At 39.6% G+C, this 17925-nt stretch overlaps 1 protein-coding gene across 13 annotated transcripts in view; it reads left to right on the top strand.

Moving 5' to 3' along the window:
• The window catches only part of SRPK2 (SRSF protein kinase 2), a 290349-nt gene that overhangs the window by 227903 nt on the left and 44521 nt on the right, over nucleotides 1-17925 (top strand). For all 13 annotated transcript variants that reach the window (XM_045387524.3, XM_045387523.3, XM_065541063.2 and 10 more), the window contains 4 exons: nucleotides 5447-5555; nucleotides 6598-6685; nucleotides 7230-7317; nucleotides 14306-14412. In XM_045387524.3, coding sequence (XP_045243459.1) covers nucleotides 5447-5555; nucleotides 6598-6685; nucleotides 7230-7317; nucleotides 14306-14412 — 392 coding nt within the window. The remainder of the gene's footprint in view (nucleotides 1-5446; nucleotides 5556-6597; nucleotides 6686-7229; nucleotides 7318-14305; nucleotides 14413-17925) is intronic.

Here is a 17925-nt window from a genome sequence, read left to right as displayed (position 1 = left end):
TTGAAAAGAGTATTTGTTGTTGAGTGTAGTGATCTATAAGTGGTAATTAGGTCAAGCTGGTTGATAGTGTGTTCAAATCTTCCATATCCTTACTGATTTTATGTCTGCTTTTATTTTATCAATTTTGGGAGAAGGAAGTATTAAAATCTTCAGTGACACAGAATGTGTCTTTATGTTACGTTACTGTGAACAAATTTCTTTTTTCCACCCCTTCCTTTTTTTTTTTTTTTTTTTTTTTTTGAGACAGAGTCTCGCTCTGCCACCCAGGCTGGAGTGCAGTGGCCTGCTGTCGGCTCACTGCAAGCTCCACCTCCCAGGTTCACGCCATTCTCCTGCTTCAGCCTCCCGAGTAGCTAGGACTACAGGTGCTCACTACCTCGCCCGGCTAGTTTTTTTTATATTTTTTAGTAGAGACGGGGTTTCACGGTGTTAGCCAGGATGGTCTCGATCTCCTGACATTGTGATCCACCCATCTCGGCCTCCCAAAGTGCTGGGATTACAGGCTTGAGCCACTGTGCCTGGCTCCTCCTTTTTTCAATCATTGTGTGTGTTGGGGGTGATTCTCAGCTTTCCCTAGTACTTTGAAAGTTTTCAGTGGTTATATAGAGACACCGCCCAATCAGAAGGCTGAGAAACCACTCTCAGCAGAGCTCGGGTGACACTTAATATTATCTTTATTAAGAAAATAAAGAGACTTTGTTGAAAATACTTCCAGAACATTGTCTGTCATGGAATTCTGAACTTCTGGTTAACTCTATAAATAGAATCTATTTTTTGCTAGACAAGGAAAAGGGAATCTTTATCTTTGGCTAGCAAGTCACCCAAATAGCTAAAAAGGAGAGTTTTAACATTTTCTTCTTTGGATTCTTTTTACTATCTTAGATAGAGTTTTAGTTACAGAAATCTTGGCTGTGCTGGAGGCATGGAAGTAGAAGAAACCAGAGCAATGAATTTAATGGTTACTTAACAGTTCATTCTTGATCTCTTCGTGTTTGTAATCTGATAAGATTTTTTTTTTCTTTTAGAAACAGGGTCTCACTGTATTGCCCAGTCTGGTATCGAACTCTCGGGCTCAAACAATCCTCCTGCCTTAGCCTTCCAAAGTGCTAGGATTACAGGTGTGAGCCACTGCACCCGGCTAAGATTTGTTTTTTGAGAAGCCAAAACAAAAAAAAAGAAAAACAACTTTGATAAATGCATGGTTTTTATATTAAATAGTACAAATAGTGAAGTGCACAGGTGTATCCACCAAACCCTTAAGTCATGGTGATCTTCAAGTACCTGAGACTTTCTGGCACCCTGCCTAATGCTGTTAGCAGGGTCCATAGCACTGTTATTGTCCCATACTCCTTTTCTGTCCTCTGGTGAAGCAGCGAACTGAATAAAGTTTGAGTCTTTGTCTAGTAACTGTACTTGTTTTCTTGTGTGCTGGGCAACGTGGTACACCTTGGGGTGTCCATTGCTAATAGCCATTATAGTGCACACAGTTAACTAAGCCCAAGGAATTGGGGTCATTTCTGGTGGAGTTACTGGAGTGTTCATTTTCTCTGATTCCCTGGTTGTTAGGTTAGTGTGGTCTGGTGCATGGAGATAGGGACCACTCTTCTGGCAGCATGGATGTTAGAGGAGATGCCCTGTGAGCAAGGTGCCATTATGTGAGAAGGGAATGAAAAATGAATGGTCAGAAGATACTAATTTTGTAGGAAACCAGGAGTTACAATATGAGAATATACATAGACTTGAAATTGTGTATATCACATTTTGAAAATTAGAAGTAAGTTAAGTGTTTTATAGTTGTTTTTTTTAAAAAAATGTTATTACTAGCCAGGCATGATGGTATATACTTCTTGGAGGCTGAGTTGAGAAGGTTGCTTGAACCCAGGAGTTCGAGGATGCAGTGAGCCCTGTTTGTGCTGCTCTACTGCCCAGCCTGGGTGACAGAGCTAGCCCGCATCTCTTGTGTAGTTTGCCTTTTTATAGAGATAATAGTTTTAGCTAGACTGAGGGCTTCAGGGATACTGTACTCCACTAGTAATTTTGTTGTTGTTAGCTTTCAAAGCCCTTGAGAAAAGAAGCTGCTGTGCTTATGCTGTGATTACTTTGGAAATAGTGCTCCTCTGTTTTTGCTCACATGTACACACTTTGGCTAATTGAGAATTTGAATCTGAAACATATACTAGTGTGATATAGATTTCTTTTTATGCATAAATTATTTTTAAATTTAGAGACTTAAATATTAGCAATAATGTATGTTTAAGTAGTATATAGATTTTAATTAAGACATCCCATGTTTTCTGTGTACTAAGACCAGGAAGCAGTCCTCTAGTTATTAAAATTGGAGTGTATTTCTTACTAGTTGACAAAACATGGGTTTTGGAGTCAGACCTAGTTTCTAGCCCTGAACCTAGTACTTCATAATCTGTGATACTTGGTGTTCTCTGTAGCAGTGTAAAAATAATACCATCTACTTTGTAGAGTGGTTTCAAGAATTATGATAGATCAGTCTTTCCTAAATACTTGTGTTATAAAATGCAACTAGGTCTCTGAAGAAATAATTCCATGAACACATATGTCAGGAATACGCAGCATTTTCTGTTCTCTTAAAGGTTCTCACTCTGTATTAAAACATTAGGCCTATGGTCAAGAAATCTGGTTTTCTTTGTTCAACACTGCGTTTCTCTAACAGAACTTCTCCCTTCTTCCTTCCCACTGCCCTGATCCCCTATCGAACACCTGCAGTATATTATAGTTTATTTTTGTTTCATGGAACATGGTTTTGAAAATAAAGTGCCTAGCACAGTGTTCCTAATTCATACCGGATAAACAGTTTCATTTCCTGCTTTGAATGTTAATTTTAATGGTTTCAAAACTGTATTGTAGGCTGGGCGCGGTGGCTTATGCCTGTAATCCCAGCACTTTGGGAGGCCAAGGTGGGTGGATCACCTGAGGTTAGGAGTTACAGATTAGCCTGGTCAGCATGGCAAAACCCTAACTCTGCTGAAAACACAAAAATTAGCCGGGTGTGGTGGTGCAAGCCTGTAATTCCAGCTGCACGGGAGACTGAGGCAGGAGAATGGCTTGAACCCAGGAGACAGAGGTTGCAGTGCGCCAAGATGGCCAATGAACTCTAGCCTGGGTGATGGAGCAAAACTCAGTTGTCAAAAAATATAAATAAATAAATAACTGTATTATAAACTCAGAGCTCATCTTTTTAATTAATTTTAGTTTAATCTTCTAAGTAGTAAGACATTTAATAATACATTTTATTCCTAATTCACTATCATTTAGTTCATATATTTAGCCAAAATGTTGTCATACACCTTGAGATTCAAATCCAGGAAAAGCAAGTGCAAAGGCAATAGAAGGGTGAGAATCTCAGGAACTCAGTAGCTGGTCACATTCCTGCTTCACATAGGAATAATCCAACACAATTTAAATATTCATAAATATATTCTTGACGTGTTATTGAGAGCCCCCTGGGAATATATTGAAGGATCTGGTTAGATACTTCCTACACCTGCTTTAGACCTCTTAAGACGAGGCACAAGCCATCCACATCTTTACTGAGTAATTTGTAAGAATTCTGCAGATTAAAAGAGAAATAGATGTCTTTACAATTAAAAAGCAAACGTTAAAAGAATTAAAAATCTGTTTCCAATGTAAAAAAGTAGTAAAATATTGTTTTAGAAAAATTGAAGAAATTGAAAAAGCATAGCTAAAAAGAATAAAATATAGATAAAGAGAGTTAGAGTAATTTTATACCTAGGAATGTCCATTGCTAAAATCTTATCCTCTGTATTTCACAAAAAGTATACCATATTATCTGCGCTAGTTTGTAGCTTGCTTATTTTGCTTAAAAATGGAAAGCAAAGAACTTCCCGTGCCAGATATCAGTGAGGCACCCTACTTCCCCTCAAGAATCTACCTTAATAGGGTGTCCTCTGTCCCTCTATAACTGATTTCTTCCTTTCCTTTCTTTCTTCTTCTTTCTTCTTTCTTTTTTTTTTTTTTTTTGTTGAGGTGAAGTCTCACTCTGTCACCCAGGCTGGAGTGCAATGGTGCAATCTTGGCTCACTGCAACCTCTGCTTTCTGGGTTCAAGCAATTCTTCATCGGCCTTCCGAGTAGCTGAGATTACAGGCGTTTGCCACCACATCTGACTAATTTTTTGTATTTTTAATAGAGACGGGGTTTCACCATCTTGGCCAGGCTGGTCTCTCGAACTCCAGACCTCAGGTGATCTGCCCACCTTGGCCTCCCAAAGTGCTGGGATTACAGGCACGAGCCACTGTGCCCCGCCTCATTTCTTCATTTGTAAGGAATGTTTCCAGGAAGGAGTTAGAAGTTGGCAGAATAGTGATGAGAGGAACAAGCCCTATTAGAACGTAAATTAAGACATGCATTGTACAGTTTCTAGTTAGTTACGAATAAACTATTGATGCATGCAGAATTATACAGAGTAAAGATTGTTTATTTTTGTCAGTTTTCTTGTACATATCCAAAAAGATTTGAATTTAACTTGTTTAGGAGAAAAAAGTCTTTAAATACCAAGAGCTGGTGTGTGCATAACGTATACACCTAGGTTGAAATACAGAACCTTGGCCAAGCGTGGTGGCTCATGCCTATGATCCCAGCATTTTGGGAGGGGAGACTTACGGATTGCTTGAGCCTAGGAGTTCAAGACCAGCCTGGGTAATGTCGTGAAACCCTGTCTCTACAAAAAGTACAAAAATTATCTGGGCATGGTGGTGTGTGCCTGTAGTTCCAGCTACTTGGGAGGCTGAGGTGGGAGGACCTCTTGAGCCTGGGAATCAGAGGTTGCAGTGAGCTGAGATCTTGCCATTGTACTCCAGTCTAGACAGCAGAGTGAGACCCTGTCTTAAAAATAAATAAGTAAAATAAGTAAATAGGGAACCTCAAGTTATTGTTACGGTGTGCTGGATGGTTCATTGCCTCCTTAAATTAAAACAAGAAGTCTAATAGGAATCGATAGAACACTTTTTGCTCAGGCTGGATTGCAGTTGGACACTTTTTGCTCAGGCTCATTGCAGCCTCCACCTCCCAGGTTCAAGTGATTCTCTCCCCTCAGCCTCCTAAGTAGCTGGGACTACAGGTGCTCGCCACCATGCCCCGCTGATTTTTGTATTTTTACTAGAGACCGGGTTTCACCATGTTGGCCAGGCTAGTCTCGAACTCCTGACCTGAAGTCATCCACCTGCCTCAGCCTCCCAAAGTGCTGAGATTACACGTGTGAGTCACCTTTTCCAACAAGAAAAGCCAACACTTTTTCTTGTTGAAAGATATTCCTGAAAAAAATGTATTAGTAAACGTGTTTTAGTCTGCGTGTGTTATGTAGAGCTTTCTTTAATGATATCAAGAATTGACAAAAGAGATGAAATGTTTTTACTACTTTTCCAGTATTTTGAATTTTTTTCTTTCTTTTTAAGGTGGCTATCATCCAGTGAAAATTGGAGACCTCTTCAATGGCCGGTATCATGTTATTAGAAAGCTTGGATGGGGGCACTTCTCTACTGTCTGGCTGTGCTGGGATATGCAGTAAGTGTTCTTTGTCATTTGTGCATTTGTTTCCTGGAGTAGTTCAACATATGTGTTCTAAGAAGGTATGGCTGAGGGTCACCACTGCTTTGTTGAGGTATGTGAAGTGCTTAGCACAGGCCTGCCTCAGCTGGCTAGATTCCTTTCTGCCCCACTGCCTTAGTTTGAAGTTCATTTGAAATCTTAAAATATTACTTGCTTCCAGCTTTATTTCAAAGTTAATTCACTGAAATTGTTTTACATTGGGATTATATTATTTTTCTAGTAATTCATCCATATCAGACAAACATAATGTATAGTATAGGCTTTTCAGTGTATAGGCTTTTCAAATCAGTCATTTCTAACTTTTCAAAGCCATGACACATAGTAAGAAGCTTCATTGCTACTCCGCATATACACACATGTATTTTGTGCGTATGTGTGTGTGTTCTGAAACAAAAGTGTTAGAGGAGAGTGGTTTTCACTATTAGGTTGGTGAGTAATATTTGTGATAATTCTGGTATTTTTCTAGTCTTGTTTTAATTAGGGAAAAAACAAAACAACAAAGCATAAAAGAGACTGTCTTGACCCATACAACTATTTAATGTGGCCCCACCATTTGAAAAGTACTATTTTAAAGGAAAGCTTATGTTTTTGTTTATTGGATAGATCTCATACAAGTTGAATATCCCTTATCTGAAATGCTTTGAGACCAGAAGTGTTTTGGATTTTGGAATATTTGTGTATATACACAATGACCTTAGAGATGTGACCCAGATCTAAACACAAAATTCATTGTATTTCATATACACCGTATATACATAGCCTGAAGGCAGTTTTATACAACATTTTAAATAATCTTGTGCAACATACAAAGCTTTTACTGAGTTTTGATTGCAGTCAGAGTTGGAATTTTACACTGTGGCGTCATGTCGACACACTCATAATATTTTAGGTTTTGGGGCATTTTGGATTTTACATTTTCCAATTACGGATGCTCAACCTGAATACTAATGATTTCTTTCACTGATAATATAAATACTTTTTTTTTTTTTTTTAAAAGGGGGAAAAGATTTGTTGCAATGAAAGTTGTAAAAAGTGCCCAGCATTATACGGAGACAGCCTTGGATGAAATAAAATTGCTCAAATGTGTAAGTACTTTAAAAATGTGAATGATATAAGAAAATTTAATGACTTAAAAATTTTACAGAAAGGTTTTTCTGGGTAATACTAAATTAAAGTCAAGTTTGGCTGGGCATGGTGGCTCATGCCTATAATCTCAGCACTTTGGGAGGCCAAGGTGAGCAGATCACTTGAGGTCAAGAGTTCAAGACGAGCCTGGCAAACATGGTGAAACCCCGTCTCTACTAAAAATACAAAAAAATAGCCAGGCATGGTGGTGGGCGTCTGTAATCTCAGCTACTTGGGTGGCTGAGGCATGGGTATCACTTAAACTTGGGAGGCAGAGGTTGCAGTGAGCTGAGATCGTACCACTGCACTCCAGACTGGGCTATAGAGCAAGACTCTGTCTCAAAATAAAAAATAAAAATGAAAATAAATCAAGTTTATTCTTTATAACTTTGTGATGATTTTTTATTTTAAAACACACTTGTATTTAAACAGTATTGCTGTTATAATGGGAAAACGTGCTTTGTCTTAAACTCTGTGTTCTTGCATTCCTTTTTCTTGGCATAGGTTCGAGAAAGTGATCCCAGTGACCCAAACAAAGACATGGTGGTCCAGCTCATTGACGACTTCAAGATTTCAGGCATGAATGGGATACGTATCCTTTACTTCCTGATTTATTTATATTTTTACCTTTTAACAAATGAAAATATTTCAAGCTCCTATAATCTCTGTTTTCTGCTGTATCACCTTCAACATAAACTCTCTAGGAACGCTGTCAAGTATTATAAAGTGGTCCACCTAGGATGGTTTGCATGGCTTTTCGGGGTATTTGGTATAGTAGCATCTTAGAAACTTACTTTTAACACAACAACTTGACGTAATTTTGGTGTGGAATTAATGATCTTTTCCTGTTAATTGTGGTAAAGTTTTTTTGTAGTGGTAAATAAAAGCATACATCAGCAACACTTCTTTGTGTTTTAAACTTTGGAAAACCAGTGCGCAAGGACAATTTGTGTGTGCCCCAGTGGCTGCAAAGCACCATGTGAGAATGGAGCATTGGTTAAGATAAAAGGAAAAGTGCTCTGTAAATGTCCATATCCCAGGATAGCACTTGACTGCTCTTAGTTCTGAATAGTACTAGTAGTTGCCACATTCTGTTTCCAGAATTATACAACTGAGCCTTTCAAGTAATTGTCCCCAGAGGCCCATCTTTCTGTCAGGAGAATATGGAAACATTTTGGTTTTCCTGATTTTATTCCCAGTTATCTATATTGCAAAAGTTTAGGAAAGGTAAAATGATGCATTTTCTTTTTTTTTTTTTTTTGAGACGGAGTCTTGCTCTGTCGCCCAGGCTGGAGTGCAGTGGCCAGATCTCAGCTCACTGCAAGCTCCGCCTCCCGGGTTCCCGCCATTCTCCTGCCTCAGCCTCCCAAGTAGCTGGGACTATAGGCGCCGCCACCTCGCCCGGCTAGTTTTTTGTATTTTTTAGTAGAGACGGGGTTTCACCGTGTTAGCCAGGATGGTCTCAATCTCCTGACCTCGTGATCCGCCCGTCTTGGCCTCCCAAAGTGCTGGGATTACAGGCTTGAGCCACCATGCCCGGCAAATAATGCATTTTCTATACTCCTTGATATATCTGAGATAAGCCAGTGCTTGATAGAAAATACCTTTATTGTTTTTCTTTACAAACTTATTGGGAGAAATTTCAAACCTATATGAAAGAGAGAGTATACTGCAGTAAATGGTTGTAAATTTGTCCCTCAAGTTTAATAATTGTCCTGGTCTGGCCATAATTGATCCATCTGTCTTTTTTTGCTGAATTATTGTAGAGCAAATCCTAGAAGTCATGTCCTTTTACTTCTACGAATGTCTTTGTGAATCTTTGAAAAAATATGAACCTTTAAACATAACCAAAACTCACCAAAGACATTAACAATTTCTTGATATCGCATCAGGTATCCTTGGTATTGGAGACTTCTTCATTCAGATTTCCTTGGTATTGCAAAAATGAATTTTTAAAGACATATTTGAATCATTTTTAGCAATATTGTTTACTCCTAAGTCTGTATTCACTTACTTTAGTTGTTCAGTTTAAGATTAATTTGTTCAATTTACATTTTTATCTTTCTTGTTAGAATATGATACACAGAGTATTTGAATTATCCTGACAGAAGTTAGTGACTCTAAATAGAGGAAAGTGTTTCTTGGTCAGCTATAAGTTTAGTTGTTTCTCATGTGTTTTAAAAAGGATGGCCTTATTCCTAATGTGTCCCTTCCCTTCTGGTGGGTTCTTGGTCTCACTGACTTCAAGAATGAAGCTGCGGACCTCGCAGTGAGTGTTACAACTCTTAAAGGTGGCGCATCCAGAGTTGTTTGTTCCTCCTGGTTGGTTTGTGGTCTTGCTGACTTCAGGAATGAAGCTGCAGACCCTCGCCGTGAGTGTTACAGCTGTTAAAGTTGGTGCAGACCCAAAGAGTGGGCAGCAACAAGATTTTATTATGAAGAGCAAAAGAACAAAGCTTCCACAACGTGGAAGGGGACTTGAGCGGGTTGTCGCTGCTGGTTTGGGTGGCCAGCTTTTATTCCCTCATTTGTCCCCACCGATGTTCTGCTGGTTGGTCCATTTTACAGAGCGCCAATTGGTCCATTGTACAGAGTGCTGATTGGTGTGTTTACAATCCTTTAGCTAGACACGGAGTGCTGATTGGTGTGTTTTTACAGATTGCTGATTGGTGTGTTTACAATCCTTTAGACACAGAGCACTGATTCGTGCATTTTTACAGAGTGCTGACTGGTGCATTTACAATCCTTTAGCTAGACACAGAGCACTGATTGGTGCATTTACAGTCCAATAGCTAGACAGAAAAGTTCTCCAAGTCTCCACTCGACCCAGGAAGTCCAGCTGGCTTCACCTGTCACTAATACTAGTTGTCTTTGGAAGTGTGTCTAGGAAGAAGACAAGCGAAGGTGTCTCTTGACTTTTCTTTCTTTTTTGAGAATATCAGTTTTGACCATGCTACTAAGTTATGTGGGTGCTTGTTGGTTTTGATGGGGACTCAGGAGGAAGTGAATTAGGATTGTAGAAAGGGTTGGCATGTTATCCTTCCTCTACCTGAGGAATTGGCAAAGGGTAGCTCCAGGGGGAAGTGACAGAGAGCAAAGTATCCCAAAACCTGTAGCTCAGAGAAGAAAGCAAAAATGAAGAGAAGAGATAATGCCTTCAGTTTCCTGAATACTTTTTCTGCATATGGGTGTTGGATCCTCTGAGATAGCCCTTTGTGTGCCTGGGGTAGGCAGTACTTTCATTTTCCAAGGTTCAAGAAAATTGGACCACTTACTCAGAGGCATGTGACTGATGGGTGCTAGGTTGTGTCAATAGCTGTGGTCTTCTGGCTTCTCTCAGATTTTTTGCTCTTTATATCATGTTTGGAACAGATCCACCATTTTGATATTTTACTTTCACAAATGTCAGAAGCCTAAGGATAAGGCTTTTTCCCAGATTTAAACTCCAGAATGACATCCAGTTTATGCATCTACTAAGTCATGATCAACTAGGGAAGCATTTCCTTCACTCCATGTATTTGAGAAGGTTTTTATACGAGGGAATGTCACCATGTTCATAGAAAAACTAGATTAAAAAATAAAAATAAAGAACATAAACTTTATTTCTCACATAAGTTTCATCAAGTTCAAGACACTTTTGTATATGATGATACCAGCCATTTAGTTGCTCCTCAAAGAACCAGGGGTCTTAGGAATTTAACCATGTCAGTGCAATCTTTTTTACATTATTAAGTGAGGAAAAATGGGTGCCCTTTTTAAGATTAGGAAACAAAAATTAGGAGTAGCCAAATAAGGATTATAAGGTGGATTTCTAATGAGTTTCCACTGAAACTCTAACAAAATTGCTCTCATTTGATGAGAGGAATGAACAGGAACATTTACATGGTGGAGAAGGACTCCCAGTAGAAGTTTTCTCAGGTACTTTCCTGCTAAAGCATTTGCTGACATTCTCAAAAAACTCTCTTAATAAGCAGGTGTTATTGTTCTTTGGTTCTCCATAAAGTCAACAAGCAACATGCCTCAGCATAAACCATTGCAGTGTCCTTTCCTCTTCACTAGTCCACTTGTGCTTTGACTGGACCACTGCCACCGCCTGGTAGTCATTGCTTTGATTGTGCTTTGTCTTCAGGATCATACTGTAGAACCATGTTTTATGTCCTGTTACAGTCCTTTGAAGAAATGCTTCAGGATCTTGATCCTACCTGTTTAAAATTTCCATTGAAAGCTCTGCTCTTGTCTTGATCTGGGAACAGTGGTTTTGGCATCCATTGAGTGGAAGGTTTGCTCAACTTCAATTTTCAATTAGAATTGTGTAAGTTGAACCAGTCATGATGTCTGTGGTGTTGGCTGTTGTTTGCTCTGTCATCTGTCCTTTTCAATTAGAGTGCAGACTTTTTTTTTCGGGAGGTGAAATTTTGCTCTTGTTGCCCAGGCTGGAGTGAAATGGTGCAATCTTGGCTCACCACAACCTCCACCTCCTAGGTTCAAGAGATTCTCCTGCCTCAGCCTCCCGAGTAGCTGGGATTACAGGCATGTGCCACTACACCTGGCTAATTTTATATTTTTATTTTTATTTTTTTTAGAGACAGGATTTCTCCATGTTGGTCAGGCTGGTCTCGAATTCCCGACCTCAGGTGATCTGCCCGCCTCAGCCTCCCAAAGTGCTGGGATTACGGGTGTGAGTCACCACACCCAGCCGCAAACTTTTTCCACACAAATTGATGCAAATGGTCTGCCACTGCAGGCTTCATCTTCAACATTATCTCATCCCTTCTTAAAACGGGTTATTGACTTGAAAACTGCCGATTTCTTTGGGATATTGTCCCCTTAAACTTACCATAAAGCATCAGTGATTTCACCCAAGCTTCATCATAACTTTGATGTTTGTTATTGCTTTGATTTTAGAATTCATGTTGCTCTGGTAGAGGCTTTTTTCAAACTGGTATGTTATCTTGTGAGTGCCTCAAACTAGATCCTGTTCAGATATGTTAACAAACTAGTATGAGTTTATTTTGGTGCAAAAAATTTTTTGAAATCTATGCATAGTGTTTTCAAAATACACATTTTCCATAAACTTTTTGAAAATCCCTCATATTTCTTTTAGAAATTCATCTTTAGTATACTAGGACGTACCAGTGGCTGCTAATGTTACCTCATTCTTTTTCTCCAGTTAATTTCTGCTAACTCCTGAGTATATTTTTCCCTTTAGATAGATAAATTGGTAAGTAGATAGCGGCAGAGCAGTCACTTCTTTCGTGTCCAACCTGCAGGGTCGTTTGTGGGACAGCTAACAGAACATTTCTTTGGAGAAACTACTTAATTCGTGGGTAAATAGAGGTTTTTGAAATATACATTCTAGTGGCTATTTTTACTCTGAAGCAAAATGCTAAGTAATCATCATAGTCCAGATGTGTCAGTGCTTTGAGAAGACTTAGATTATGTTTTGGATATCCTGGGCCTCGCCCTATGCCTGCTGCTAAATTTAGTCCTTAACTAATCTGCCATTTTTGTAATGATCCTGGGAAATAGTAAGAAACTTCTGGCTTTAGATTATCTGCGCATAAATCTGTAGCGCTTACATTCTTCAACAGGATAGAAAGATTTTTCTCTTTTTCACTAAAAATATTTAAAATAATACTGTTTTAATGTAGCATATTCAGTTATTATAGTTGATCAAATCAACTACTTTTTTGATTCTAAAGTCAACTGTAAGACTCCAGGGATGAACAAAATGTTCTCAAAAGGTTTCAGAGCCATTTGAAATCTTCCTGTATAAATGATATGAATATATAATGAAATTGGAGATGTCATAGTTGTGAAGGCTGAAATACCTGTTTTTTAAAAAAATTAAGCTGGGGTCAAGTGTGGTGGCTCATGCCTGTAATCCCAGCACTTTGGGAGGCCAAGGTGGGCAGATCACTTGAGGTCAGGAGTTTGAGACCAGCCTGGCCAACATGTTGAAACCCTGTTTCTACTAAAACTAGAAAAATCAGCCGGGCATGGTGGCACACGCCTGTAATCCCAGCTATTCGGGAGGCCGAGGTAGGAGAATCACTTGAACCCGGGAGGTAGAAGTTGCAGTGAGCTGAGATTGCGCCACTGCACTCCAGCCTGGGTGACAGAACGCGACTGTGTCTCAAAAAAAAAATTAAGCTGGGCATGGTGGTTTTCACCTGTAGTACTGACTACTTGGGAAGCTAAGGCAAGAGAATACCTTTAGCCCAGGAGTTCTAGTCCAGCCAGTGCAGCATAATGAGACCTTGTCTTTTTAAGACAAGAAAATCCAGACTCCTGAGATGTTGTTATTATAGATTAAGTCTTAATACCATGTCTTAAATGGTGATCATACATTCTCAACACCTGCCTATAGTATTAAAATTGATCTAGTTGTATAATGTAAGGTATTATTAAAGGAAAAGATTAAATAGGTCTTAACTGTGTTTACTAAATTTTTATTTTATAATTTGTTTTAAGTAGCTTATCAAGTAGAAATTTAGGCAGGCAGTGAGGACACTTAAGATACTGAAGCTCTGTATTTGTTTCATGTCAGTTCCTAGGAGGTTTCAGTTTTGCCTGTTTCATTAGGCCGATTTCCAGGAAGTGTGCTGAGATGGGTGAGAGTGCAGCTCAGTGTAGGCTTCAGTAGTGTGGCTCAGCCACCTGGCACTTTCTAAGTGCATTCTACACCTAGAAAGTGCCATGTCCTCATGCCTACAGTGGGGTTAATTGCATTATTGCCTAAGGTTGTTTGGAGTACATGTGAAATAATACATGACACAGAGTAAGTACACTTAGCCCTTTGTATCTGCGGGTTCCCCATTCATAGATTTAATAAACCTTGGATGAAAAACATTTGGGAAACACCAGTAAAAAGTAATAGAAATTAAGAAATAGAGTATAACAACTATTTACAGAGCATATACATTGTATTAGGTATTATAAGTAATCTAGACATGATTTAAAGTATATGGGCCGGGCGCGGTGGCTCACGCCTGTAATCCCAGCACTTTCGGAACCCAAGTCAGGCGGATCATGAAGTCAGGAGATTGAGACCATCCTGGCTAACATAGTGAAACCCCGTCTCTACTAAAATTACAAAAAATTAGCTGAGCGTCGTGGCGGGCACCTGTAGTTTCAGATACTTGGGAGACTCAGGCAGGAGAATGGCGTGAACCCAGGAGGCAGAGCTTGCAGTGAGCTGAGATCGTGCCACTGCGCTCCTGGGCGACAGAGCGAGAGTCCGTCTCAAAAAAAATAAAAATAAAGTATATGGAAGGATGTGAATAGGTTATATGTATACTACACCAGTTTCCTGAAGAGACGAGCATGTGTGGATTTTGGTATTCGAGAGCAGTCCTGGAACCAGTTCCCTGAGATACCGGGAAACCACTGTGCTTAGTAATGTCAGTGCTTGTTATTTAAGTGAGACACAACGTTTGCTCACTTTTGGTATTATTGATAGTGTTGATGTTGTATTTTATAGAGTAGTAAGTGCTTTGCAAGTGACACAATGATGCTGCTTTCGGTAACTGCCTCACTCCAGGCAGTGCATCCACAAACAATCCTTAACTGTGTCCCAGATGTCTGTATGGTCTTCGAAGTGCTTGGCCACCATCTCCTCAAGTGGATCATCAAATCCAACTATCAAGGCCTCCCAGTACGTTGTGTGAAGAGTATCATTCGACAGGTGAGGCTTTTGACGCAGTCCCTAGGCCCTAGTACCTTATTGGCTAGGCTTTCAACATGATTGCTGTTTACGAATATGTATATATATTACATATGTATCAGTGCATAATATATATGTAATATATGTATTACATATATATCTGCATAACATTTCGAACTGTTATTCAGTATTTAATGACATTTTTTGTTGTGAAGGGAGCAATATGTAATTGTCAGGAATACGTTTTTGCATGTCATTTTTTTTTTTTAAGGTATGTGACATGGTACAATCAAGTTGTTTTTGTTCAGTATCTTTACTAAAAAAATCCCACTTAGTTCATTAGGAAGTAATTTAGAAAAAATAACTTACTGGGTTTATTTACTAAGTATCCTTGGATGGAGAGTGAGTAATAGATAATTGAAGAGTTGTGTACAAACTTTCAGTTATAAAGTGGTTAAATTCTGGGGATCTAATAGCATGATGACTATAGTTAACATTACTGTATTGTATACTTGGAATTTGTTAACAGAGTAGATCTTGAATGTTCTCATCATGTACACACACACACAGTCTATATTATTGTCATACTGGATTAGGTTAATTAGCTGTGGTAATTTCACAGTGTACACATATTTCAAGACATGTACACTACTAATATATTCAGTTTTTATTGTCAGTTGTACCTCAGTAAAGCTGTGGAAAAAATGGAAATGTTTAACTCATGTAGAAATAACTGTATTAGATGTGTGTTTTGTTCAGTTGCCCTACCAGAAGAAAACCCTCAAGTAGGGTCAGGCTTAGAGATGATGCTCTAGTAAACATCTGTAGAATGAAAGTATGCATGGTTGGAAGAATTCCTCCTAATTAGCAGTGTTTGCCCATTCCAGTTTTCTGCATGGAATCAGTATGTATTCTACTTACTGCCCATAAAAAATTTTTTTTTTTTTTTTTTTGAGACGGAGTCTTGCTCTTTCGCCCAGGCTGGAGTGCAGTGGCGCAATCTCGGCTCACTGCAAGCTCCGCCTCCCGGGTTCACGCCATTCTCCTGCCTCAGCCTCCCGAGTAGCTGGGACTACAGGCGCCCGCCACTGCGCCCGGCTAATTTTTTCTATTTTTAGTAGAGACGGGATTTCACCATGGTCTCGATCTCCTGACCTTGTGATCCGCCCGCCTCGGCCTCCCAAAGTGCTGGGATTACAGGCGTGAGCCACCGCGCCCGGCCGCCCATAAAAATGTTGAAGTTTAAATTTGTGTAGTAAAAGCATCTTTGATATTTCTGTTGAATTTGTATACAGATAACTTTGTTTAGGCTGCCTGTATGTTCATCTCTTCACTTTTTCCTTTTGTACGGACTTTTTTTTTTTTTTTTTTTTTTTTTTGGAGATGGAGTCTTGCTCTGTCACCCAGCCTGGAGTGCAGCGGTGCGATCTCAGCTCACTGCAGCCTCCTGAGTAGCTGGGGCTATAGGTGCCTGCCAGCACGCCCAGCTAATTTTTATAGTTTTAGTAGAGACAGGGTTTCACCATGTTGCCCAGGGTGGTCTCAAACTCCTGAGCTCAGGCAGTCTGCCTGCCTCTGCCTTCCTAAGTGCTGGGATTACAGGCATGAACCACTGTGCCCAGCCTTGTACGGAAAATTGGCAGCTTATTCTGTAACACTACCGATGTTACTTGAGAAGAGGGCTGGAGAGAGAAAAGTTCACTACAGTGTCTTCTATGTCAGTTGGATTGAGGTGCTTCTATGTAGTATTATGCTAGGTTTACATGTGGGCCTAGATTTGTGGCTAACTTTTGTTTAGTACTGAATCTGTTTGCCCTTAGCTTTCAAATAGTAGCATTTTTATTCATTATTTCGACAGGCTAATATCTCAAATGAACAACTTTAATGTAGAAGAGGTTATGTGGTGAGGGTAGAAATTAGTATGTTAACTGGAATTATTTGATCCCCAGATAAGACTACTGTATTATTTGTAACATTTAGCAGCAACTCTAAACTCTTTAAAAAAACAAACAAACAAAACAAAACTATATTGTTAAAACTTGGGAAGAATCTCCTAATTATTTTTAATAAATCTTGAAAATATTAAAGGAATTACATATTCTAGCAAATACTGAATACTTTCAGAAATAGCTGCCTGCATGTATTTCCCGCAGGCTGCATCATTTCCCAGAACCTCGTGCTTTCAGAGGGGCCTGCTGTTGCCTTAAGTGACTGACCACACCACCACCCTTTAGGCTTAGTGTGTAAGAAGGTGAATTTGTCCAGACGCGGTGGCTCACACCTGTAATCCCAGCACTTTGGGAGGCTGAGGCGGGCGGATCATGGCGTCCTGGCCAGTATGGTGAAACTCCGTCTCTACTGAAAACAGAAAAATTAGCCAGGCATGGTGGCACGCACCTGTAATCCCAGCTACTCGGCAGGCTGAGGCAGGAGAATTGCTTGAACCTGGGAGGTGGAGGTTGCAGTGAGCCGAGATCATGCTACTGCACTCCAGCCTGGGCAACAGAGCAACACTCCATCTCAAAAAAACAAAAATGGTGAATTCACAGATAAGCCATTGATGTTTATTTTATCTTCCAGAGAAGAAAAACAAAATCTAGCCTTAGCAAGTTGAAAGAGTCTGTAAGTTGAAGGACGAAAATCTGAGGTTCAGTGGAACCTCAGTGCATCTTTGTTGAATGAACCGAAGATTAAATAAGTTAACGTGTGTTCTTCATTTTGTTTTTGTTTTTCGAGACAGGGTCTTGCTCTGTTACCCAGCTGGAGTGCAGTGGTCAATCACAGCTCACTGCAGCCTCGGCCTCTTGGGCTCAAGTGATCCTCCCACCTCAGCCTCCCTAGTAGCTGGGACTGCAGGCATGCACCACCATGCCAGCTAATTTTAATTTTTTTTGTAGAGATGGGATCTCATTGTATTGCTCAGGCTGGTCTCTTGAGGCCACTCCTGGACTCAAGCAGTCTTCCCACCTCAGCCTCCCAAAGTTGCTAGGATTATACCACACCTGGCCAATGCATGTGTTATCCTCACTGAAATTCATGTACCCTGTTTTTTGTGGAAATTTAGAAAGAGCTCTTGTATTATTTCTTTAGTTCAGAAAAATTCATGCTGAAAATTTGATCCTGTAATGTGGTCTGCACTTTGTTCTTATATGCAGTATTAATGGGATTTGGTTTGGTTTTGGTTTTTTTGTGTGTGAATCCATCTTTATTTAAGAAAAATATTATCATGGAATCTGGATTTTTTTTCCCCTAAGCTTACGCAGAACTTTCAGTGTAGTAAGTTGTTCAAGAAATTACATATCCCAGTTAATAATCTACTTACCTGAGGTTTCCCTTCACCCCCTTTGATTCAGCCTGTGTTTTCAGTGTTTCTTTCTCCTGGGTGGTACTAGGAAGATTTTTTATTGCAGACTGACACAGTTACATCATTTCCCAGAACAAGCCATAGCAGACCAATTTTCTTAGTATTTTCTTAGTATGCTTTCACTATAGACCTTCTTCTTAAGAGTCAGGGATAGCTGACCAGGTTCCAGT

Source organism: Macaca fascicularis, chromosome 3 (genome assembly GCF_037993035.2).
Source record: "Macaca fascicularis isolate 582-1 chromosome 3, T2T-MFA8v1.1".
Taxonomy (NCBI): domain Eukaryota; kingdom Metazoa; phylum Chordata; class Mammalia; order Primates; family Cercopithecidae; genus Macaca; species Macaca fascicularis.
Note: the sequence above shows the minus strand (reverse complement) of the source record. Positions and strands in the feature narration are given on the sequence as shown.